Raw genomic sequence first — 24956 nt, 5'->3', positions numbered from 1 at the left:
TCTTAGATTAGGGGTGTGACGATAAACTTAGCTCACGAGACATAAGGAATTACAATTTCAATTCAATTTTTAATTTCAGTTTTATTTATATAGCACCAAATCACAACAACAGTTATCTCACAGCGCTTTTCATAAAAGAGCAGGTCTAGACCGTACTCTATGATGCTATGTACAGAAGCCCAATAATTCCCACCGAGAGCAATCACTAGGCGACAGAGGCAAGGAAAAACTTCCTTTTAAGAGGCAGAAACCTCAAGCAGAACCATGGCTCAGGGTGGGCGGCCATCTGCCATCTGGGGGTGAGAGAGGGAGAGAGAGAGAGGAACTTGTTTAATGAAATGTATGGGGTTGATTGTTCTTATGTTGTATGTATGATTTTCAATTTCAATTCAATTCATCAATATTGCCAAAGCATCATGTTGTTACACATTCATGCCAATAAAGCTAATTTGAATTGAATTGAATTGAGAGGGCAAGAGAGGAACAGAGAGAGAGGGATGGAAGGAGAGAGAGGGGAGGGAGGCAGCCTACACAATACACACACAGAGGTACAGACAGTAAAGGTGATGTTGCTATAGACTAAATGAAAAATGGTACAGATATTTATAGTAGTGTTAATGATAACCATCGTAATGTTAATGATTATAATAACAATAATAACAATAGGACTAGTAACAATAGTCGTTGCAGCAGAGGGTGTCGAGCAGGAACACGGGGGCAGCAGGTGACCCGCAACCACAGATCCAGACTCCACAGCTCCAGAGCCAGAAAACCTGCAGGAAGTGATAGGAGAGAGGAGAGAGACGAGAAAGCACAAGACTGGGGCGGCTGTGGTTCAGGAGGTAGAGCGGGTTGGCCGTTAATCCCTGGCTCCCCCTGGTTGTGTGTCGAAGTGCCCTTGGGCAAGATACTGAACCCCGATTTGCCCCTGGCGGCTATTCCGCCAGTGTATGAATGTGTGTGAATGTTCGTTTCTGTTTGACCACTTAGGCTCAGTGTATGAATGTGTGTGACTGGTGAATGCAGATGTAGTGTAAAAGCGCTTTGAGTGGTCGAAAAGCACATTATATTTACATTTGACTACCAGAAAGGGGAGAAGTTATGTTAGTAACATGCAATAATGGCATCCCATTACAGAGGGAGAGAAAGTAGAGGAGAGAGTGCATCATGGGAAATCCCCCGGCAGTCTAGGCCTATAGCAGCATAACTAAGGGATGGTTCAGGACTCACCTGAGCCAGCCCTAACTATAAGCTTTATCAAAGAGGAAAGTCTTAAGCCTACTCTTAAATGTGGAGATGGTGTCTGCCTCCTGAACCCAAACTGGAACCTGGTTCCACAGGAGAGGAGCTTGATAGCTGAACGCTCTGGCTCCTAGTCTACTTTTGGAGACTCTAGGAACTACAAACCCTGCATTCTGGGAGCGCAGTGCTCTGGTGGGGTAGTAAGGTACTATGAGTTCTTCAAGATAAGATGGTGCCTGACCATTAAGAGCTTTGTAGGTGAGAAGAATGATTTTAAATTCTATTCTGGATTTTACAGGAAGCCAATGCAAAGAAGCTAAAACAGGAGAAATGTGATCTCTTTTCCTGGTTCCTGTCAGAACACGTGCTGCAGCATTCTGGATCAGCTGAAGAGTCTTAATGGACTTTTTCGAGCAGCCTGATAATAAAGAATTGCAGTAATCCAGCCTAGAAGTAACAAATGCATGGACTAGTTTTTCTGCATCATTTTTAGACAGGATGTTCCTGATTTTCGCAATATTACGTAGGTGAAAAAAGGCGGTCCTTGAAATTTGCTTAATGTGAGACTTAAACGACATGTCCTGATCAAAGATAACTCCAAGATTCCTCACAGTGGTGCTGGAGGCCAGGGCGATGCCATCAAGGGAAACTATATCTTTAGATAATGCGTCACGGAGGTGCTTAGGCCCCAGAACAATAACTTCAATTTTATCTGAGTTTAACATTAGAAAATTACAGGTCATCCAGATTTTAGCATCCAAAAACAACTTTAACACAAGAGATAATGATTCACTATGGTTATTTATTGGTTTTGTGGTTTTGTGCAACTTACTAACCTGTGAAACAAGAGAAATGATAAACATAAACTGCCGTTAGTCTTGACGGTCTAGCCAGAATGGCAAGATTAGGGCAGCTATGTCATCAAAACAGTCTCCAACCGGCAGCAGGCAAGTGCTCTGCTGCCCACTACTGTCTGTGCTTTTGTATTACAAATATGTATACCACTACAGAGGACTTTGTCGACTCACCATTAAATTTACATACACAGTGCTACAAAAAAAAGATAACGTTAAATTAAACCAAAAACTGTGACCATACATTTTTTGTCACACACCACTGAACAAGGAATCTGAACCATCTCTCATAATGCATGTGTATGCAGTATCTCTAACGAAAGTGAGCACACCCCTCACATTGTTGTAAATATTTGATTCTATCTTTTCATGTGACAACACTGAAGAAATGACACTTTGCTACAATGTAAAAGTAGTGAGTGTCAGTGCTCAGACCATACACTGCATCAAATGGGTCTGCATGGCTGTCGTCCCAGAAGGAAGCGTCTTCTAAAGATGATGCACAAGACAGCCCGCAAACAGTTTGCTGAAGACAAGCAGACTAAGTACATGGATTACTGGAACCATGTCCTGTGGTCTGATGAGACCAAGATAAACTTATTTGGTTCAGATGGTGTCAAGCGTGTGTGGCGGCAACCAGGTGAGGAGTATAAAGACAAGTGTGTCTTACCTGTGCTGAAGAACCAGTTTCTCAAAGCACTTCATCAGAATGGGGGTGAGAGAAACAGGGCGGTAGTTGTTCAGACTAGACACTGCAGACCTTTTAGGTACAGGAAAGATGGTGGCTGCCTTGAAGCAGGTGGGAACCCTCTCCTGAGGCAGTGAGATGTTGACAATGTCAGTAATAACATCAACTAGCTGATTGGCTCAGATTTTTAGTACACGGCCAGGAATGTTATCAGACTAGATGGGATATTAACCATACTCAACTACAGCGACTGGACCTTCTATAACGATTTGAAATTATGTCCACTGAAACTGGGGGAATACTTGTATGTGTTGGCAATATGAACATTACATTATCCACATTGGGTACTTCTAGTTAAGACCTATCCCAATAAATATCCTATGGAAGAACTTATTATTGACATCTGGAGAGAACTCCACCTAACCAGCAGGGACACATTTCTCCGCACCCCATAACACCTATTCTATGATTGACTACTTTTTTACTCTTAGTGAAGACACAGAATTTAAGAATGTGAAATCAGGACAATTGACATATCAGACCACTCCCCCATAACATTGTAAGCATTAATAACACAAAAAACAGGGACAAGTTGCTGGAGACAATGCGGCACCAACGAGGCAAACCACTCTCATATATTCTGGGAATGAAAGTACTACCCTTCTGGCATGAAGTTCATAATCGTATAGAGGCCATTTTAAAAATGACCCCCCCTTTCCATATATCATTTTAGTACCTAGGCCTCGAAGCACCTAACCTTTTGACTCCTGCAGATAAGTATTTGTACTTATAGCAAGTAAGAAACTCAATACATAAAATATATGTAATGGAATGACTTTCAGTTTAAGACTACAAAAAATCTAAATTTAAGGACTTCTGGTGTAAATGGATTAACTATATCACCCCTCCAAGAGCTGACCTGACCTGAGTTAGAGTGTGTGTGTGTGGTGGGAGGGATAAAAGAAAGGGGGCTCTAAATATCGACCGGATAAAGAGTTAAGGGGGAAGATAGCAAGTAAACAAATCTAATACCCACTTGTCTTATGTATATAGTTTTGTTTGCTTGTTTTTTTGCCTTTCTCAGTTTTTACTTCCTATTTTAGTGAGGAGGTATGAAAAACCTGGATGGGAGGTACAGTTCAGCTCCTTGAATCAGAACCATTTTTTTTTTGTTTGTTTGTTTTTTCAATTTACTTCCCTGCCATACCCAATAATTAGAATAGCGGTCCAAGGGACAGATTATCTCTAGTGAAATTTAATTCATCCTATATATTTTATCCATATTTCACTGATGTGTGGCATTGGTATATCTATGTTGTCCCTTGGGTGTTTTATTCATTATTATGGTGTAGTTTTAATTACTACTACTAGCAAAAGTATGTGTATGTTGGAGAGTGTACAACAATTATAAGTATATATGGGTTTTATGCACATACGAATATATAAAATATATACAAAACTGTGTGTCTATATATATTTACATGTGTATATTTATTTGTATACACATATATATACATACCTATATCTCAATAATTTCTTATTCATCTCATCAACTCATTTTAGTACCCTTTTCCTTTTAATGTAAGGTTTGTTCTCACTAGCTGTGAGGCAGACTACCCCCAATGTTTGTTGAAAACAGAAAATCCACCTTCCTCATGTACCTGTATAGCACATCCCCCTCATGTACATCACATGTACATAATAATTTACTCCTGCATCCTGTGATGGAAAGTTGATATTTTACTGTATTTACTGTTTCACCCTGCATGCTTCATCGCAATAGACCAGTGTTTCACTGTGTGGCATTTGATTATTTTATCATGTTACAGCTAGGTGAAGTTTCCCATGGGAAAGATGCTCGTTAGAGAGTTTTCTTATCAGACTGTCCTTGATAGGCCTTCATCTCAGGACAGCTGGTCCCTACTCCCTTCGTCCCTTAGATAGCTGCGTAATACCCTTACAGTATAAAGTCACCTGCTTCTTCACTGGCTCTTTGTCTTACACTCTGCAGACTGTTTTGCACTCTGTATGTTTGTCTGACCCTTTGCAAAGAATAAAACCCTTAAAAGACGTCTGGATTGGACTCTTTATTTCAGAAGACTCACTAAAGGACAAATTTCCATTACAATCCTTATCACTCTGCTCGTTGCACTATTGTCTCAATCTGTCTGTTTTGTTTAGTGTGTATATACGTGTTCTCTACACTGTAGCCTGTCTGATTTTATTACTGTCTTATTGTATTGTATAAGTAAGCACATCGTGAGCATTTTACAATCCAGAGTCAAATTCCTCTTATGTGTACACATACCTGGCTGATTCGGAAAAATGGAAAAATAAAAATTATAAAAAAATAATTGTTTATATTTTCAAATTATTTACATAGAGAAGGTGAATAAAACTACCTATAGCTCTATTATACCTGCTAGCTGGAAAGGCAAACCCTCCAACAAAGAATGACTGGACTGCAGTTGTCAATAAAATGACTATAAAACCAAGGTCAGAAAACCACTTTAGGTGCTAAAAATCAAACATTTATTCTGACTTCTTGACATTTGATTTGACATATGAACTGTATGAACCCTAACAAAAAATGGCAGAAAGGAAAGTCAACAGAGCAGTACAGGATGAGTAGTGGGCGGTGAAGTCATGACCCGCTCTACTCTGCCTCTGATTTGCTAGTACTCGTTGCTTTCGTTGGTTGGGTTGGTTAGGTTTAGGCAAGAGGAGTGAGACTGATTAAGGTAATTAGAATATCAGGGTAAGCATATCAGACTAGGGCGGGTCATGCCTCCGCCACCCTAGGAAACATAATATGGAATACAGGAAAGTTCAATCAGAACATAAACAGGTCTGAGGATGTTAACACTTCCAAGTCAGTCCTTGGAACTGTGAAAACCTCCAGGCAGGTTTTCCCAGTGCACCATTAGAGACAGCGAGAGATTTAGAGGGAAGGATGTGATCCAGACTGGTGATTCTGCTGTGGATCTTGCTCTGGGTGGTCCCGTTTATGTCACCTCCACCACCTGCCTCAGCTCCTCTATAAGGGGGGCCAGCTCCTTCTCCAGACTCATGATGAGACCTGAGGACACACAGCGTAGTGTAGTTAGAATTATTAGAATTAGAAAGCCTTTATTGTCATTGTACAAAAATAGACAATGAAATTAGGAGTGCTGCTCCTTATCAGTGCAAACAACAGAGGGAAAAAAACGATTTGGGGAAAATATTTAAATGCGATTTTTCTGCCACATATATTCGACAACAATTCAATTTACTTAGATAAGCTACTTCAAGCAGCACCGAGTAGATAAACCAGGCAAGAAGTCAGACACAGCACGGCATAGAGAATCCGGTCGATTTCATAATAAACCCCCCTGTGCAGACTCCCAATCGTAAATCAACAATAAACACAGTTAAAACAAAAAAGAAACAATTGAACTACATAGCCTACTTAACCATGGTATAAGCACAAAAAATAAGGACAACTAAAGAAATCAGCAAAATCAGAAAGGCTAAACGCTCTTATTCTGAAATGCTCCATGTAGCTGTGCAGAGAGAGGAACAAAACCGGTTCACAGAGATCTGTTATCCGTAGATGAAGCACACAAAATGACAAATTAAAAACTAGTCTACGCATCTTATCCACTGCCCCATCACCACCCTTAATTAATCGTTCAGCCCTAGTTAAAATAAACACAAACAAAGGGCACAAAAGATGTTCATACTTCTCATGTTCATGTTGGCCAACATTTCTAAAAATCTTAAGTCTTAAGTAATATTCTAATTTTCAGAGATACTGAATTTGGGATTTTCATTAGTTGTCAGTTTTCATCACAATTAAATGAAATAAACATTTGAAATATATCAGTCTGTGTGTAATGAATGAATATAATATCCAAGTTTCACTTTTTGAATGGAATGATATTCTAATTATATGACCAGCACCTGTATTTATTTATTTGGGCCGCCTCTTGTCGACCACTGCTGTAGTTGAAAACAATGCGAGACACATTTTGAACAAAAAGCACGGGGAGGGGTCACATTGGCCCCTGTGAACGGGCAATGTAAATGTAAATGCTCCGTACTTGTATAGCGCCTTTCTAGTCTTTCAACCACTCAAAGCGCTTTTACACTACATCTGCATTAACCAGTCATACACATTCATAGACTGAGCCTAAGTGCTCAAACAGAAACACACATTCATACATAATTCAGGGTTCAGTGTCTTGCCCAAGGACACTTCGACATCCAGCCTGGAGGAGCTGGGGATTGAACCGCTGACCTTCCCTCCTGAGCCACAGTTGCCTATGCACTAGTTATTTTAAACTAGCTCCACCTTTTCAGTGCTGGTACTGTCTTTGTACATACCAGCGCTGGTCTTTCTGACAATACATGGGAACCTACAGGCCCCATCTTATTTTTAGTGATTCTAGTAAATACTTTGACACAACAGCCAGTCCAAGTTGATTCATTCCTAGGGATGGGGTATACATTTTAGTTAATCTGATCCAGTTGAGAGTCTGCTTATTGAATCCAGTTCCCGTGAAACTGTTGCGGTTGTGCTCACCTCACGCACAAGCCCGCCGCAAAGTTGAATTGTCTTGAACTTTTTGTACGTGATGCGCAGCACATATCGTAGCCAGTCTAACGTTAGCTAGGTCGGCTAACACCAACATGGCCACAACAACGTCAGCTCAGACTGTTCTCACCCAACAGACAAGGGTCCTCTCCTCCAGGATCTTCTGAGTGATCATAAGTTTGATTTTCTGTGTTTAACTGAAACATGGCAACGACCTAATGACTTTTCACAGCTGAATGAATCTACTCCCCCTGGGTTTGTTTACATCTGTCAACCCCATGACTCAGGCAGAGGGGGAGGAAGTGGAAAATCTCCCCCGTTTCTGTACCTTCTCACGGTTCATTTGAATCCATCGCCCTACAACTGAACGGCCCTATTCCAACTAAAGTGGCAACTATCTATCGTCCCCCCAAGCCCAATTTATAAATTAATTTGCTGCTTTTTTCACATTTATCTGCTCACTCTCCCCTAATGTAATACTGCTGGGGGACTTTAATATACATATGGACAATACCTCTAATCCATACACAAGGGAATTTACATCTTGCCTGGACAGTTTTGGATTGGAGTAACATATTCACTTTACCACTCACTCCAAAGGTCATGTTTTGCACTGGTTTGCTGCTCTGGTGTCACTCCTCAGGGATGCACTGCAGCCAACCTTCCCATTTCTGATCACATGTTAATTTCATAAACTTCAACTGGTTCAGAACTCTGCTGCCCGTATCATCACCAGAACCCCTTCTATTAATCATATTACTCCTGTCCTTCAGCAGCTTCATTGGCTTCCAGTTAAATACCGCATTGATTTCAAAACTCTGCTCCTGACCTTCAAGGCCATTCATAACCTCGCTCCTCGGTACCTCACTCCTACCTATTAAAAGACCCACCCATACACCAGTCTTCTTCTTCTATTCACCTCACTGTACCTCCTACTTGTTTGATCACCATGGGGTCGAGAGCCTTGAGCCGCTCTGGCCCTCGTCTCTGGAACTCTCTTCCACCAGACATCCGCAACATTGACTCACTTTCCATTTTTAAATCCCGCCTGAAAACACTGGCATATCCCCCGTGATCACTCTCTCAATCTTTGTTTCCAGTTGCTTTGTACCCTGATTTTATGCACAGTAATTATAGTTATTAATTTTATCGATTATTGCTGGACTGTTTTATTATGTTTTGCGAGGTGACCTTGAGTGTTCAGAAAGGCACCTATAAATAAAATAAATTATTATTATTATTATTATTATTATTATTATTATTATTATATAATAAACAGTACTATAAATACTGTGTCACAGCGAAATGTGGAACTTTGCCACCACGCCGCCGCAGTGTTTCCCCTATATGCTTTCAGGAGTGGCGGTACACCGCTGCTGTATCATGACCGCCGCTACATTAACTTCCCATGATCATTAAACTATGTGCTACAAATGTTTTCACTCGCACATTGTGCGAGCACGGCAACACACAATGCTTGGCTAGCTTCCCCTCCATCGTTCTATACAGAACATCTACATAACAGATGTTGTTATTAGAGCAGCGTAACTCCTGTAAGGAATCGGGAGGTGCGTAGCGAGTGTTTGATTGTCCGAGTGGCAGAAAGTGCCGGTGAACGCAAGTGGAGGAAAATATTCTGGCAGTAAATGTAGCCTACTGTGTCAGATACAGTGTATCTGGCTCTCAAGACCAAGAAAAGTTTGGAAAAGTGAAGCCTGTTAGCCCTCACAAACATCTCTCCTCCCCTTCAGACTGCGCAGCTGAGCAGGGAATCTTAATCAGTAGCCTAGGCTTCGTCTATTGGCCGCTATGTAACTGAACGTTACTTCAATTTATAGAAATTAACTGGTAGCTGTATTTTATTAGTGCCTACTTGTCCAATGTTGCTCTGTTATGACTTGGCGCTATATGAATAAACTGCATTGAAAGTTAAGGCGGTACACCATGGTCAGGAAGGCTTGGTTACAACTGCTGCAGAGTTAGCATGTGTGTAACTGTCAGGTTTTTGCCAAAAAGAAGTAAAAGAAACTATCTAAAAGAGAATGTGAGTGACAGATTTAATAAGGGATTTGTTGGCCACAGAGCTTAATCAATAGGAGTTATACCAACTTGGAACCAGATCCAAAATGGAACCAGCTATCGGAATCCATTCCTACTAATTTATAATACATATCTGCTTCATTATCTTTAGTATGTGTGACTGAAACGTGAAAAGTGGAGTGAGTCCAGTCACTGACTTAAAGATGTTAGTAAAAGTAAAGAAGTAAAAGATGTTACCTGTGTTGGCGTTGCTGCTGGCAATGAAACTGATGACCAGTGGTAACCGGTTGAACTGCACAATCTGTTCAGCAAAGAGACACAAGAGACACGTGAGGCCAAAGGCAGACTTTATGAAAGCAGATCACTATTAATATATCTAAAATCTGAAACATAGTCAGTGTTTAGCCTCAGGACACCTCACAGCGTCAAACAGCTGACTGATCTTGCTGATCATCGATGCAAATTCTTTGCATCAATGCTTCGTTTAATCCATATAACTATTTGCACGGACATTTATTACTGTCACACATCACGCTTACGCTGTGAACACAACGTGATTATAATGGAGCTGTCTGAAAAGTGGAGGAAGAAAGAAAACAGCGTCCACACACAAAAGTGTCCACAGTATGGGATTATAAGCTAAAGCTAAAGAAAACAACTCTAATGTCACAATCCATCCACCGTAAAACGAAACTTATGTCGCCATGGCAACAGCATGATGGCGCCTTATCAGAAAGCAGCCGGTGTTCTGCCAGCGGACCACAGACAAGGCAACAGTATCAGCAACTTCAGCATTTAACTGAAATCATGATTGAATGTTGAGTTGAAGCCAAAGTAAGCCGCAGTTCTCAGCTGAAAATGTACACGTGCATTTGTTGTTCTCCTTTTTGTCCCCTGAGTTGTAACCTCACAGTCAGGAGTTAACAGGGTGTTGGGGAGCTGCACCTTTTAACTCCCCTCCAGCTCTATCTGTAGCTCAGATAATCCCTGCTACCTGCGTGTGCTAATCCATTCTTTCACCCAGATTCTTTATAATAACAAACAACAGCTGTTTCGTGTGCAGGTTCGCATCATTTCCCGTGTGTTTTCCTGACCAAACGTGGTTTGGAGACCAGCGTCGGGTGACAGAGTCCTTGTCAGCTCCTGTAGTGTGTGACCCCCTGTCACCGATCAGTCACATAGTGTGAACACCACAACGATTAGCGGCCGCTAAGCAAAAGTACTTCTTAAAGTACTTGTTTTGAAGCTTCGAATATTAAAATCATTGTTAGCTGCAGCCCTAGTGTAATCAATCATAATACATCAGGTGCATGATGGAGCGGACAGAAACTGACCTGAAAGGGCCAAAACTACATCAATTGTCAAGACAAATCGATCATTACTAGAGAGCTGGCGTCTGACCTGGTAGGTGTTGTAGTAGCAGATGATGCTCTTGTTCTTAGAGAGGCCCAGCTTGCTGCCCTGATCTGTGGCCAGAGCAAAAGTGGACAAGAAGCCAGGTCTCAGTGCGTGGACTGGGGCGTTGTCATTGGCAACTGCAGGGACACAGAAGCAATGTTAACAAAAACTCAAATAGTAAACTAAAGGCAAAGATAAATAAAAAATACAATTTCAAGACATGGGCTGGCTGCTCCCCCTCCTCTCTGACTACACAACTAGGTTAAAATATTATCTTAAAAAATATGCATAATGCAACTTATCTGCAAAAAAACTTACCCATAACAGAGTATACTGGATCCTTTCTTTACAGTGAATATACCTGAGTACACATCGGGGGCTGTGGTTTTCCATGTGACAGGAGTGAGATCAGACTAAAGATTAAAGCTGCAGCAGGGAATTCTTCGAAAAATAACTGCTGAATCTGTCCCTGTCTCCTGACAGCAGTACACGAGACAAATCAGCAGCTTCCTCTGGCTCCTACTGCTCCTGATGCCATATGCTTGAATCCACCGCTTGAACAAAGCAACCAATAAGAGCAAGGAGCAGTCTCTACTGCAGTGTCAATCACTGCACACAGTACTCCGCCACTCAGTCAAGCTCAATACATTCAGTGCTTACCCCTCTCTCCCTCCTGACGCAGCTTCCGTCAAAAAAAGACTGGCTACCTATTCTCTGCAAAGCAGAGAGCGCTGCGGCCACGTCTGGTGGACTCACAGACATCAACTAGAATGACCACGATTAGCTCCGGCAACCGCAGCACAGCCATAACGCGCCAAACAACATGCCTCAGTGTCTTCAGGCCAATTGTCGTCTCTTCAGTGGCTATGAAATGTTTGAGCACGTAGTCCTATGGAACCATGGCATGCTTTTTATTTCCCCAAACTTATTCATTTATGTGCTTTCTTTTTACATATCCGTATGCATTTCTGCTTCATTATCAAAATAGGGGGCTGTCATTCAAGGTTTGTCATGGGGTCTACTTTTTGCCCTTCCCTAAACTGGACAATCAGTATTTTTACTTAAGTAGTTGACTTAAAAGTTAATTCTTACATGGATTTATTTTATCATTGTAATATGTTGTAAGATAGTCAAAAATTGTAACAACATTTAAGTGACTACTAGTAACAGAAACATCTTCATTTGACTGAACATTAGCTTACTAATGTTTCAAACACTGTTTATTCTCTACAATTAATGAATGCTGGCATTTATGTTAAAGAGGTGGTATTCTGCTTTTTGACTTTCCCCCTCTCCTTTACTGAGATAGTTTTAATTTATATCTATCTATATATCTATATCTATATCTATATATATATATATCTCTATATATATATCTCTATATATCTCTATATATATATCTCTATATATCTCTATATATATCTCTATATATCTCTATATCTCTATATCTCTATATCTCTATATCTATCTATATCTATCTATATCTATCTATATATATCTATCTATATCTATATATATATCTATCTCTCTATATCTATATCTATATCTCTATATCTATATCTCTATATCTATCTATATCTATATCTATATCTATATCTATATCTATATATCTATATCTATCTATATATCTATATCTATATATCTCTCTCTATCTCTCTATCTCTATATATATATCTCTATATCTCTATATATATCTCTATATCTCTATATATATCTCTATATCTCTATATATATCTCTATATCTCTATATCTATATCTATATATATCTATATCTATATCTATATCTCTATATATATATATATATATATATATATATATATATATATATAGATATAGAGATAGATATAGATAGATATATATATATATAGAGATATAGAGATATAGAGATAGAGAGATATATATAGAGATATATATATATAGATATATATATAGATATATAGATATAGATATAGATAGATATAGATATAGATATATCTATATAGATATATCTATATAGATATATCTATATAGATATATATCTATATAGATATATCTATATAGATATATATATATCTATATATCTATATCTATCTCTATCTCTATCTATCTCTATCTCTATCTATATCTCTCTCTATATATATCTCTATCTCTATCTATATCTATCTATCTATATATATCTCTATATCTATCTATCTATATCTCTATATCTATCTATCTATCTATCTATCTATCTATCTATCTATCTATCTATCTATCTATATATATCTCTTATACATCTTTTTTATGCATGTAACAAGTTTGCAAAGTGAAAAAGCCCAAGGTCCAGCCCAAAGGGAGTTACCATCTCTCACAGAAAGCACTGCTCTGAACTGCCTGAAAACAGCTCGTTTGTAGTCCAGCCTTTACCTCCATTACCGTGTTGCGTCACGTCGTAACACGCGTCATGATGCTCGCCTAGCAGCTAGTCAGACACGCCCTCAAAAACACACTGAGCTGCAGCACACACAGTGACAACATCCGCCCGCTGAACTCCAACAACGTTCACTACCCTCCAGGCAGTCAAATAACATTAAATTGTTAACCTGATGTAGAGACAGAGCTCAGTTAAAAATTTACGTATGAAAGATACATTTGTTACAGATTAATAACTTATCAGTCTGAAACTCTTGCTCCAGTCCATGTTGCTAAGCTGGTCAGGAACACGTACAGCTGAACTGAAGACGTGTTTACCTGCTATCCAGGACCCGCCCTACTCTGATTGGCTAGCAGTCCTTAACTAGGAACTGCTCATGTGCAACTCCCAACAAAGATCTTGTAGGATCACTCCATAACTAAAATGGAGCATTTCACACAGCTTGAAAATAGGTGCGGCAGCAATGTGCAGTATGACAAAAATATGGTGTTTTTTGAAAATGAAACCTAGGGCTGGGTATTGTTCAAAGATTTTCAATATCAATATGATACCTCGACTTCGATATCGGTTCCTGAAAGATACTTTTTTCGATACCAATTTTATTCTCAACAAACGGAGAACCATTGTTGTTTGTATAAAGTAACCTAATTATCACATTATTATCATTAATAGTTTATTTTAATAATTGTCCTCTGAAAAATGCTACTGCTTGTCAAAACCAAGATATTTTCAATGTAACATAGGCCTACATTGTGTTTTTGTTGTTTTTATTCCTCTCCCTTTAGTTTTTAGAATGTGATTTCATTGTTTATTAATTATATATTTTTTTATTGCATATATGTGAATTTGTGCTCTGGCAACATTGCAACCTAAACATTCATGGCAATAGGCCTGAAAGAAAGAGAGAGAAATCACTCATCTCATCTCATGGAAACAAGTTTCTGCCACAACATATCAAAGTTTCCCCCTTACTAGAGGAAGAGGTGTCCAGGCAACAACTATCACAATAGAAAGTAAACTCAGCCGCGTGTGTCTTTAATCCACTGCAGCAAAGTCGCAGACATCAGCCCAAGGATCAGTACGTGATGTCAACGTCACATGGAAGCGCTTCTGCCGTCTGCACATACAGGTCCGTGTGTGGCGGTGGCGTCACTTACTGATCCTCAGGCTCGGTGGCAGTAGGGCAATGAGACGATGACTCCACCGGCTCTGTCTTGTTGCAGCAAAGACGGAGCAACTTTCTGCTCTTAAATTTATTCCATGCACAGTCAAGGGCTTCACCAGGCTTGTCGTGTCACTGCCCTTGGCAGCGATTATTTTACGTTGCAAATATTGCATCACGCGCTGTTGCATCAAGCCACACTTTTGGTTTTCTCCACGTCTTTTACATCCACAAGCCACATCTCTGTGCGTAACCGGCATGAAGTAGTGTTTAAATCACCACAGCCACTTACAATCACTTAGATGTGGGCACATCAAGAATGCTGCATAATTATTGGCTCATTGGTGTTAACAAGAACATTTAGGTATCGAACTTTGGTACCGAAAGACAAGGCATTTTTTGATACTCGATGGTATTGAGGCAATTCAGTCAGTGCCTAAAAAGTATTGAACTTGCTACCCAGCCCTAATGAAACCATGTAAACCTGTTCTGGTACAACTCCTAAATAACTATGAACCTAAAAATAAGCATAATATGAGCACTGTAATATTAGTCTTGGTGCATTTATTGGCATATTAATAGATTTATTAATTTAGTTTAGATTTTGGCAGTTTTGGTCCTCCATATTTTATGCTAGAAATTAGACAACAAAAAATCTCCACTCTAACACATGATAAATGTCATGTTAGATTGATTTAAGTGACAGATTAGTCCAGTATTATTACAGATTGTGTGTCTGAAAGGACTTAGGAGTAAAAGAACATTTCAAATCACAGTGTCGTCCATGTTCTACAGGCTGGGGCTGCTGGCACCTTAGCCTCTGTGGTCTGGGTATGAACCGGGTGAATGTGATATGTAGTGAAAAGTGTTTTAATTTGTCAGAAGACTAGAAAGGTGATATGCAAGTACAGCACATTTATCAAAACTCCAAAAAGCAGGGCTTTTACAAATTCTCTGCTTTCTCTGGAGTTCAGTGTGGCTGCCCTTTGCTGTGGGGTTGTACAGGAAATGCATACAGCCATAATGTGACAGACGAGAAGAAGTTTCTTACCTTTAATAACTGGGACTCCATCCCTGTCTGTCACTACAATAGCATGAAGGCCTTCAACGCTGGAGAACAGAAAGTAACGTAAATTTTATGACTCAACACACTGACAGTTTGACTGAAACATCGTGCTACATCAGTCATACGCACCTCTGCAACTGTTTGTACAAGTATCTCTTAAAATCCTGCACAGATATATATGTAAAAAAAAACCAAACAAGTCAGACAAGCTTCAACATGAGTGTCACAAAATATACATTTCATTATCCTCCGTGCTACCGAGGACAGGGACTCTGGTACTCACGTCAGCCATGGCAGCCAGTGTTAGCGTGTTATCCGAGCTGTGGGAGACAACAGGCTCCATTAACCTCCTCATGATGAAGACTAACGTTAACGTTACTTCACTTCACTGTTGACACAACTGCTAACGTTAACACTAAAGTGAATGAAAGGAACGATATGCTGACCTGTTAGCTAGTTAGCAAGATAACCTAACTGCTGACATTATTCTAGCCTAACGCTAACAGTTACATACTATAATAAATCAACTACCAGCAGTTCTGTCAGGTGTTTAGGTGACTTTAAAGTCACAGATAAAACAAGAATGCTAATTAAAACAGTAAACGCTTTCACTGACCTTCTTTGACTCCGTTTAATTAGCTGTCCAGCTCATACACGTACATAGGCGCGAGCACAAATCACATGACACGTTTGTTTTCTTTCCGGCTCTCGGAAAAGTGTTGAGGAGTGTCAATGTTGCGCAACATTGCTGCACACTGCCGCAGCATTCAGCACAGTTCCATCCGCTGCTGCTAGTGCCTGTCAGGGGCCAGATCCGTACCGCCAGCAAGAGCCGTTCTTCACATTCTTAAAAGGGCTAATGCCTTAAAAGCTGTTTCTATTTTTTCTGAAGCTTCAGGGTTGTACTTAAATTTAAAGAAGTGTGAGATTGTGAGATTTTGACTATTCAGTCAAAAAGGAGGTTAAGTACTTGGGAGTAACTATCACTAAAGGCCATAATGACAGGGGAAACACTCACATTCAAGATGTTTTGCAAAAGAATCAAAGAATTTTAAATAGCTGGTTACAAAGAAATATCTCGATTTTTGGAAGAATTTTGTTAACGAAAATGGAAGCGATTTCTAGACTAGCCTGCATACTCTTTAGCAGTTCCAGACAGATGTATCAAGAAAATAAACCAAATGCATTATAATTTTATTTGGAATAATAAGCAGCATTGGATTAGAAAAAGTGACATGGTTAAACCAGTGGAAGAAGGCGGAATGGATGTGATTGATTTTTAAGTAATGAATGGAGTTATTAAATTTAAATGGTTGCAAATGTTTATAAAACAGGAACACTATTTATGGTTTAGTTTTCCAGCTTATCTTTTTCAAAGGGTAGGAGGAATTGGTGTTCTGTTAAAATGTGATTTTGACCCATCAAAGTTGCCACTTAAGTTATCAGATTATCATATGCAGGTATTACTGTATTGGAAAATGATGTATAAGCAATTTTTCCCCTCATAAGGCTACAATATGGAACAACAGGTACATCTTACATAAGAGGAAAACACTATTATATAGACTGGATGGAAAAAGGAGTATGGACTATAATACATCTAAAGGATGAATGTGGGAATATGTTAAGTCATGATGAATTTAAAACAAAATTTAATTTGGATTGCTCAATTAGACAGTATTCCTTAGTAGTCAATGCCATTCCTAAGTCTTTGATAAACCAGATAAAAGGAATGTTACAATACTCTGCTGTGATACCTACATCTGCTAATCTCTTTGTGGATAAGTATAATTTCTTAGATAGTAAATGTGATAACAAATCTTCCTGTGAAAAGAAAAGTTTTGTCTGAAAGACTTTCAAGGTTCGAACTAGATTTTTATAATTTCCATTGTTTCCTAAAATGAAAGAGGTTCATTTCAAAACAATTAATGACATTTATCCATGTAATGAGTTCTTAAGAGTAAGATTTAATTTAGATTGTAATGTTTGTACGTTTTGTCAGACTGATACTGAATCTCAGGAACATCTTTTCTATGGCTGTAATGTTGTTAAGTTGTTGTGGAACAGAATATTTGATTGGTTAGGTACAAAGAATGTAATACTTGTTTTTGATTACCATAAGGTGAAGTTTGGTTGTTTTATGGAAAACAAAGATATTGAGTTCTTGTGTAATAATATCTTCATCATAGCAAAATGTTATAATCACAAGTGTAGATTTTTAAAAGCTACACCAAGTTTTAATGCATTCATTAATGATTTGAAGAATTTTTTCGGTCATTGAAAAAGCTGGGAAAGAATAGTGCCTTAAAATACTTATCCAATGAAGGTTAAAATCAAGGGCAACTGGACTTGGTTGAAGTCCAGCTGCTTAGCTGTACAATGGAAGGTCTATGCAATGTTACAACGATGCCTGTTTGTTTATTGAAAATGCAAATAAAGTGACTGGAAAAAAAAAAATCTTAAAAGGGGTCCTGTCTGTCTAAGAAGGTTACCGCAAATGTGCCTGTTCATAATTATTCGCGTGTTGTTGTCTGTTCTCTAGTGATGTGCGATACCACTTAATTCCTATATGAGAGAGAGGCGCGTCATCTCTGTTCACTGCAACAGACTTTTTATTTTTATTTTTTTACAGCAATGGCGGATCACGGAACGTTATGCCAGTTCATCCAAACTTGTAGAATTTGAATAACATACTTCAAAACGTTTTTTTTTGGGGGGGTGGGTTGGGGTGGTAATTCATTTTATTTAAATATACTAGTGAATTTTATTTTAGTTAATTATATTAGTGGGGCTTGTATGAATATCCATTTTGTAGAGCACGGGACCAAAGAGAGACTGAAACAGGCAAGGTTAAAAGGAAAGGTAGGTTTCAGTTTTGAGAAATAAATGGAGATTTACCTCTAACACTAAAAGTAGTATACTAACTAACAAACATTACAAAAGCAATATTCATAGTAAACACGTATTCTATTAGTGTGTGTTCCGCATGGTGGAGGAGCAGTGATGAGTGCTGTGTGAACCATGGTGAGAAAGAAAACAACACATGCCTATTATAATATACCATTATAAGGAATCATACTTCTTTCAGTATCTGCATCTCTTCTTTTTTTACTCTCACTTTCCCTTCTCTTAGTCTCTATCCCTTATTGAAACTGATGCAAGTAGAAGACATGGCACTGTTAATGTTATATGTATTCAAAATAATATTTTACCACTCCAAAATAAGAAATAATACTGTTTAAGAGTTGATACTTATTATACCTGTCACACTTTTAAAAGTATAGCTCCGATCAGCAGCGAGGACTTTAATATTTACAGGTTTGGGGACGATGCACACAGATGGTGAGAATAGCATCTGCTTTCAGTCTAGTCTTTTCCTTTTTGGGACAAACAAACTGGTCTGCCTCAAAATGTCCCTGCGGAGTGACTTGAGCTTCATTTTTACACAACAATTGATTACAATTAATACATTATAGTGGCCGAATGCACCATATTGGTGAATACTCAATACTCAGAAATGTTTACACTAATTACATAATTACTTTGTACAAATTCATATCACATCATCATCAAAGTTCCTGTGTGGGAGAACTGAAAAAATAAAAACATTCACTAACTAACAAACTATCTAGTAGTTATGAAAGGGTATGAAAATTTCATATCACGATTATAGTGACCAAAATTATCACGGTTATCTGTATTATCACAGTATTGTAAAAATGTGACAAAAAAGATTAAAATGTACTGGTACACACACTGAAACCATTTCAACAAGTTTTATATTGAAAACTACAAATACATTTACCATTTTGTTTGCATAAAAAATAAAATAACAGCAAATACCTTTTGCAAACATCATCTAAGTGTACATTATCAAGATTTTAGATTTTATATTATATAGGTAATACAATGACCCCGTGGACAATTACATGAAAACAAATAATTCAGAAGACAGTGATAGTGACTGCAACGAGCCCAACAACTGACATAAATACGGAGCAGTCTGTAGCTTCTGGATATGCTGGTTGGTTGACTAAACAGCGTAACGTGTTCTCATGTGCAGTGGACGAACAGACTCTGCCGACACATGATGCACACAGCAGCAGAACAACGTGTAGCGTTTTTACAAGAGCAGCAACACTGAGAGCTTCAGTTTACACGCTGTTAGCAAGTCAGAGAGACAAACCAAAGCTAAAAGTTAACTCACCCTGCATTCACTATAAGGTCATTTTCTTCAGTCAAGTTTCCCTCAGCACTCTCATAAAAACTCAAATACGACCGATCCTCAGAGTGACTGAAAAATCTCCGCCGTGTTGTCATTGACCCATAGAAACCCACGTTGCATCCTGCGCATGCGCGCCTGCTTCTGGGAGACGCTGGACAGTGTTTGCGGTGAGATTATAACAGCGCGGGTAACCCTACCCGTTATCATGGTAATTAAAATGTGTATGGTAATAATAACCGTGGGAATTATACCATGGTTTACCTTTAAACCGGTAATGATTTCATCCCTACTATCTAGTAACTGATGCCAACATCAGCTGCACAAGCTGTTAATAAAGTTCCAAAATTTAACAATCCATGACCTTCTCATTTAAACCTGTTTACAAGAAAGGTTGAATCGAGAGCAGCTGGACGTCTTCTGAAACGTAATCTATAACCAGTCCAGTTGCTCCCAATTCAACTTTTCTTGGATAAGCCTGACCTGGCTGAAACTTAACAGATGTGTAGGTTTGTCTAAACATCTCTCTCTCTTGTTCTCCCTCTCTCAGCACAAGAATCACAGGGGGTTCAGTGGAGCCTGAAGATGATCTGCAGTGATGTTTTTAATAAACCAAACATTAAGCCAGTGATGTGTCCTTTCTTTGTGGAAAAAGTACCTTTTTAGTGATTGTAAGGTTACTGTTAACCTGAGGCAACCATTCTTTCCTCCTCTTCATGTCAGCTGGGAAACCGTGCATTTCACTTTTTCTGACTGACTGCAGCAGCATTTCCACACAGGTACAATATACCATGCTGTAGACTATTGTAAGACAGTCACAGGCACAAACCACTTAACATGCTGATTTCTGAGTTTACTGGAGATTTATTAAATGAATACACCTTATGTTGTCTTCCCATCGACCATGCACTTTTTGTCCAAAGGAAAACAAAGGAGGAGGGTAGAATTATTACTCAAACTGTCTGTTGTAAACATCCTGAACAGTTAACAGACCCACTTCCTGGTTCAGTCTACCCTAGTTTTGCACATACAATGTGCAATGATGCTTATTACCGACATTTTGGGTGCACTCATTTTTAGTCCATCCATCCATCCATCCATCCATCCATCCATCGTCAACCGCTTTTCCTGTGTACAGGGTCGCGGGGGGGCTGGAGCCAATCCCAGCTGACTTTGGGCGCAAGGCGGGGTACACCCTGGACAGGTCGCCAGTCCATCGCAGACTCATTTTTAGTGTTATCTCCAAATAAAGTGGTTTAGGTAATATGACTAAACTATTAGCCAGTCTACGACCTGTGTGATCTTCGTGACTGCTGATGTTGTTTGGCCTGAGCACTTTTTTGTAGCAATGTTGCTGTGTTCCCAGGTCTTAGCCATTACTTTGTACAGTGTTGTCAAAACAAACATAGGTGATGGGCAAAACTACAAAGATAACACCCAAGTTGAATAATCTTTTACATATCGGTATTTATTTAGTTTTATACAACTTTGGGTTCCACTTCAGTGCTTCAAAGCCAGATATTTCACCAAAAAAGTGTATATGTGACTGCAAATTGAAGTTCACTGTAGGAACTGACATTGCACACTATTTCAGGATCTATCTCCCCTGTCCCTGTTCACGCACTGCTGGATATTGTCAACAATCAGAAACCAGGATGACTCACATTGACTGATTCCTCTGAGCATCAGAGACTGGAGACCTCCCTTCCATGTCACTAGTCTGAACACCATCTGTAGAAATTGCTCATGAGCATCTTTCAGTCACATTTGTAATATCATTTGGTTTTCATCGTTACCTCTGGCTTCAGGTGGAAAATAACCAATCTGGTTACATTTGGGTGAGAGACAGCCGGAGTTGACACATCACATTAAAGGCAGGGTAGGTAAGTTTGAGAAACTAGCAAGAAACTGCTTGATTTTGATTTTTGAAAGTATCCAAAAGAGAAACTCCCACCCTGTCCCTTCTGGGCTCTTTTCAAAGCTACGCCCCCAAAACACATGAATGCGCGTTGCCGAATCTACTGGAGGATGTGCGCAGTGTGACGAGTGGAGAGCAGCGTTTCCTATCTGGGGTTCTAACAACTGTATATTCCTTTACAGACCAGAATCTGAGGACTGTGGACAACATCCAGACAACAGTGTTTCCATGCACCACACATGGCTGATCTTCCAGACCCAGGACAGAGTAACAGACCGTTCAGTCAGGCAGCATACAGACAGTTTGTAGTGTGGCAATGTGGAGCATTTAGACAGAGTCGTGATACTGAGGTGCTGGAAGATATGCAACTGTTATCCTGATCCACACGGACAATACAGAGGTTTAATCCTAGCAGGGTGTAAGATGTAATGTCACTGACTGCTACACAAATAATTCCATCCACTGCGTGGATGAATACCTGTACATTGTTTTTGTTTTATGCCCAGGAGGGTAGAAAAAATACAAAGATATTTTTCCCTGTTCTGGATAATATTTTCATTCTTTTTTAAATAAAACATTCAAAATGATAAATACCTTTTCTTTACACTTGCAGCATAAACAAACAACAACATTTATGTCTTATGTCTCCATAATCACATCCAAATGTGGTATAACACTTGTTTATTGATATTATATACTACTAAAACTACAACCTATATCACACATAGATCATTTTAAACATCATTAAAAATAAGTATATACAGGAATCGACAAGGTGTGTCCAGAGGTTTCCTGACTGATTATGAAGACAGTTCAGACTTTGCATGTAGCATCGTATCGCTGCTGTGGAGATGATTTAATATATCACAGTCACCTCTCTGACATGATTACCACATTTCAAAACCAACCATATTACTTTTTGAGTTATATTTTGCTGTATCTAGCAACACAATTGGGGCAGGGACAACTGACTGAACCCCATGTTGACGGGGATCATCAGGTTTCCTGGTTCAGCTTCTAGGCATCTCCTCAGTAGTACACAACTGGAGGAGGAGGAGGATGGCACTATGGAGGTCTCTGATGTAACTGTAGTCCTTATCCACCTTCAATGAGTACAAGCTCCACTTCCTGGACTTTTTGTTGTATACCTTGCTGTACCTGATAATACAGAAAAGAGTTTCAGCTTCGTGAAAAGTTTGTAATACCTGACATCATTCTCTTATAGAGTAGTTAGCATTTCCACATAAAATGCAATCACAACAATAAATCAGCACCATCTATCTGTATTCCTCATACTGTTTAATATTTTTTGATTCATCACTTATAAATGTATTGAGTAAAATGCATAGGAGTACTCATAATGCAACATACTGAACTGTGTCATCAGCTTTTCTCTTGGCTGGACTGTGGACACGGTGGTTGTAATCCAGGCCAGCCAGCATGGTCCGATCAGTGTATACTGGTGAGAAGCACAGGGCTATGAAAGACTCCAAATCTGCAGGTGACCTGAGGGCACAGTAGAAATCAAACACACAGTATTTTTTACTACTGGTAAAATAAGTAATAGCACAACAGCACCAATTACAGTAAAAGGTTTTCACATATTAGGCTTAGCTACGGACAATGTCAAACAATCCTTTAGCCATCATTGTTTATGTATACTAACGTTGAATGTCTCATTACTGCGAACACACAGCTACATCACCACATTTGTAAAAGTAACATACAGTCAAACATCAACTGCAGACACAAGATAATAACACAGATTAGATACAAGGTAAAGATAACGTAAAGTTAGGTGTAAACAACAAACTCGCGCTGCTGTTTTCCAGCTCACCTACAGCTAGATATAATTCATCGTCTCTACTCTGGCTCCTACACCAGTCTCCAGCACTCGTAGCAACAGAGCAACAAAGTAGGTAGGTACCGTTAGCTCTATGCGTAGGTAGCTACGTTTGCTAGTGATGAAAGTAACAAATTACCATAAAAATGATAAAAGCCAGATTACCTGCCCAGCAGAAATAAAGCCACCAAGGTGTGTCAGCGCCTCTGTGTTCCTCAGTTGTCACTATTGTTGAAAAGCCATGCAGAAATCACCCATCGGTCTGACTGCTTCGCTCGTCAGGTCTGAGCTGACCGGGTGCGCGCATAGGGGCAGCTCCTAGTGATGTGTCCGTCCGTGTCGAGGCTTCGAAGCGTGTGTCGAGTAATACAGGATGATTTTTGCAAGTATATATCCAGCTGCAGCCTGCAGACCGTGACGGAAGTTGAACTTCCAAATATATTTTGTCCCAGAAGACACTGCGCACAAAACGTGATGATGTTCATCTCAGTTTACGTACATGATAGATCCTAATGCAAACCGTTTTATTCTTTAGAAGCCAACAACAGAACTTTAAATACACTTCTGAGAAGTTTTTAGGCGAGAAATCAACTGTGTAGATTTTGAAGATCGGCAGTTTAACGAAAAGTGCCGACCATAGTGCCGACGGGTGTTATATAGCTGCAGTAACGTTACCGGAGGCTGCACAGCAACCTATCTGCTAGCGGCCGATGTGTGCCGCTGTAGGGTTAACCGGTCGACATGCATATAATCAATAACTTGATTACCCTGGCTGGGGTAAGAGGAATATACTTCGGGGGGCTGTCAGGAATAGCTAGCTAGCTCCGGTTAGCTCCCCAAGGCCAAGTCACACAGACCACTGCAGCCAACACAGCAGACTATCCAGCAACAGCTGATAATGTTCGTACCACTGTTATTCTGTCAATAAATTCTCAGTAATGATAAGTTTTAACCTAAATTGAGACACATCTGGCTCGTGATGCAACATTACAGAATATTCTTGGTTTGTGAAACTTAAAATCACTTTGGAAGAAATAAAATATACAACAGTGGTATGAATTGAAACATTGCCTTATTATTATCATTAGGCTATTATAAATAAGTATTTGCAGGAATTATAGTATAAATATACTATATTAATAATATATAAGTATAGTATAGTAAATATTAACACATAACATACACTGATTACTACGTTGACACTCGGCTTTTTTTATTTGGGGACAACCCATATATGGAAGTTCAACTTCCGTCACGTTTGTCTGCGGGCTGCAGCTGGACCCTTCTCGATTTTTGTGAAGTGTGTATCGAGGCTTGTGTTGATGACGTATGTGGTGATGTTCGAAGCCTCACGAGCCGGCTGTACGTGACCGATTCAGGAGACGGTTTGCAGATTTGGCGTGCGATCCGAAAGGAGCAGCAAAATGCAATGGACCCTCCTCAACATTTTGTGGACTTTTGAACTTGAACACAATTAGATTTTATCTACAGCTCATTTTAAATGACTAAAAACGTTCATCAACTTATGTCAGAATTGCTTTGATCAAATAACTTC

The 24956-nt window shown here is 39.3% G+C and overlaps 1 protein-coding gene and 1 long non-coding RNA gene across 2 annotated transcripts; both read right to left on the bottom strand.

The window, feature by feature from the left end:
- Window positions 1-155: 155 nt before the first annotated feature.
- Window positions 156-19686, bottom strand: LOC119910201. The gene is made up of 3 exons (XR_005445596.1): window positions 19626-19686; window positions 2767-2909; window positions 156-293 (listed from the first exon to the last, which is right to left on the bottom strand). It is a non-coding gene; the product is annotated as an uncharacterized LOC119910201 (long non-coding RNA).
- On the bottom strand, window positions 5294-16597 carry lamtor3 (late endosomal/lysosomal adaptor, MAPK and MTOR activator 3). The gene is made up of 7 exons (XM_038728660.1): window positions 16035-16597; window positions 15702-15738; window positions 15548-15582; window positions 15404-15462; window positions 10802-10935; window positions 9638-9701; window positions 5294-5863 (listed from the first exon to the last, which is right to left on the bottom strand). Exons 2-7 carry the CDS (start codon window positions 15708-15710, stop codon window positions 5790-5792), a joined length of 375 nt encoding a protein of 124 aa, XP_038584588.1. The 5' UTR covers window positions 15711-15738; window positions 16035-16597; the 3' UTR covers window positions 5294-5789.
- Window positions 19687-24956: the final 5270 nt, after the last annotated feature.

This window comes from Micropterus salmoides, unplaced genomic scaffold (assembly GCF_014851395.1).
Source record: "Micropterus salmoides isolate LMB-PRFRI ecotype aquatic unplaced genomic scaffold, ASM1485139v1 Ms_hic_scaffold_19, whole genome shotgun sequence".
Taxonomy (NCBI): domain Eukaryota; kingdom Metazoa; phylum Chordata; class Actinopteri; order Centrarchiformes; family Centrarchidae; genus Micropterus; species Micropterus salmoides.
Note: the sequence above shows the minus strand (reverse complement) of the source record. Positions and strands in the feature narration are given on the sequence as shown.

Coding starts and splice junctions, on each gene's coding strand:
- lamtor3 (XM_038728660.1), bottom strand. Junction 15,463..15,547: donor TTGTACAAACAGTTGCAGAG/GTGCGTATGACT, acceptor TCTGTTCTCCAG/CGTTGAAGGCCTTCATGCTA. Junction 9,702..10,801: donor GCTACTACAACACCTACCAG/GTCAGACGCCAG, acceptor TTTGCTGAACAG/ATTGTGCAGTTCAACCGGTT.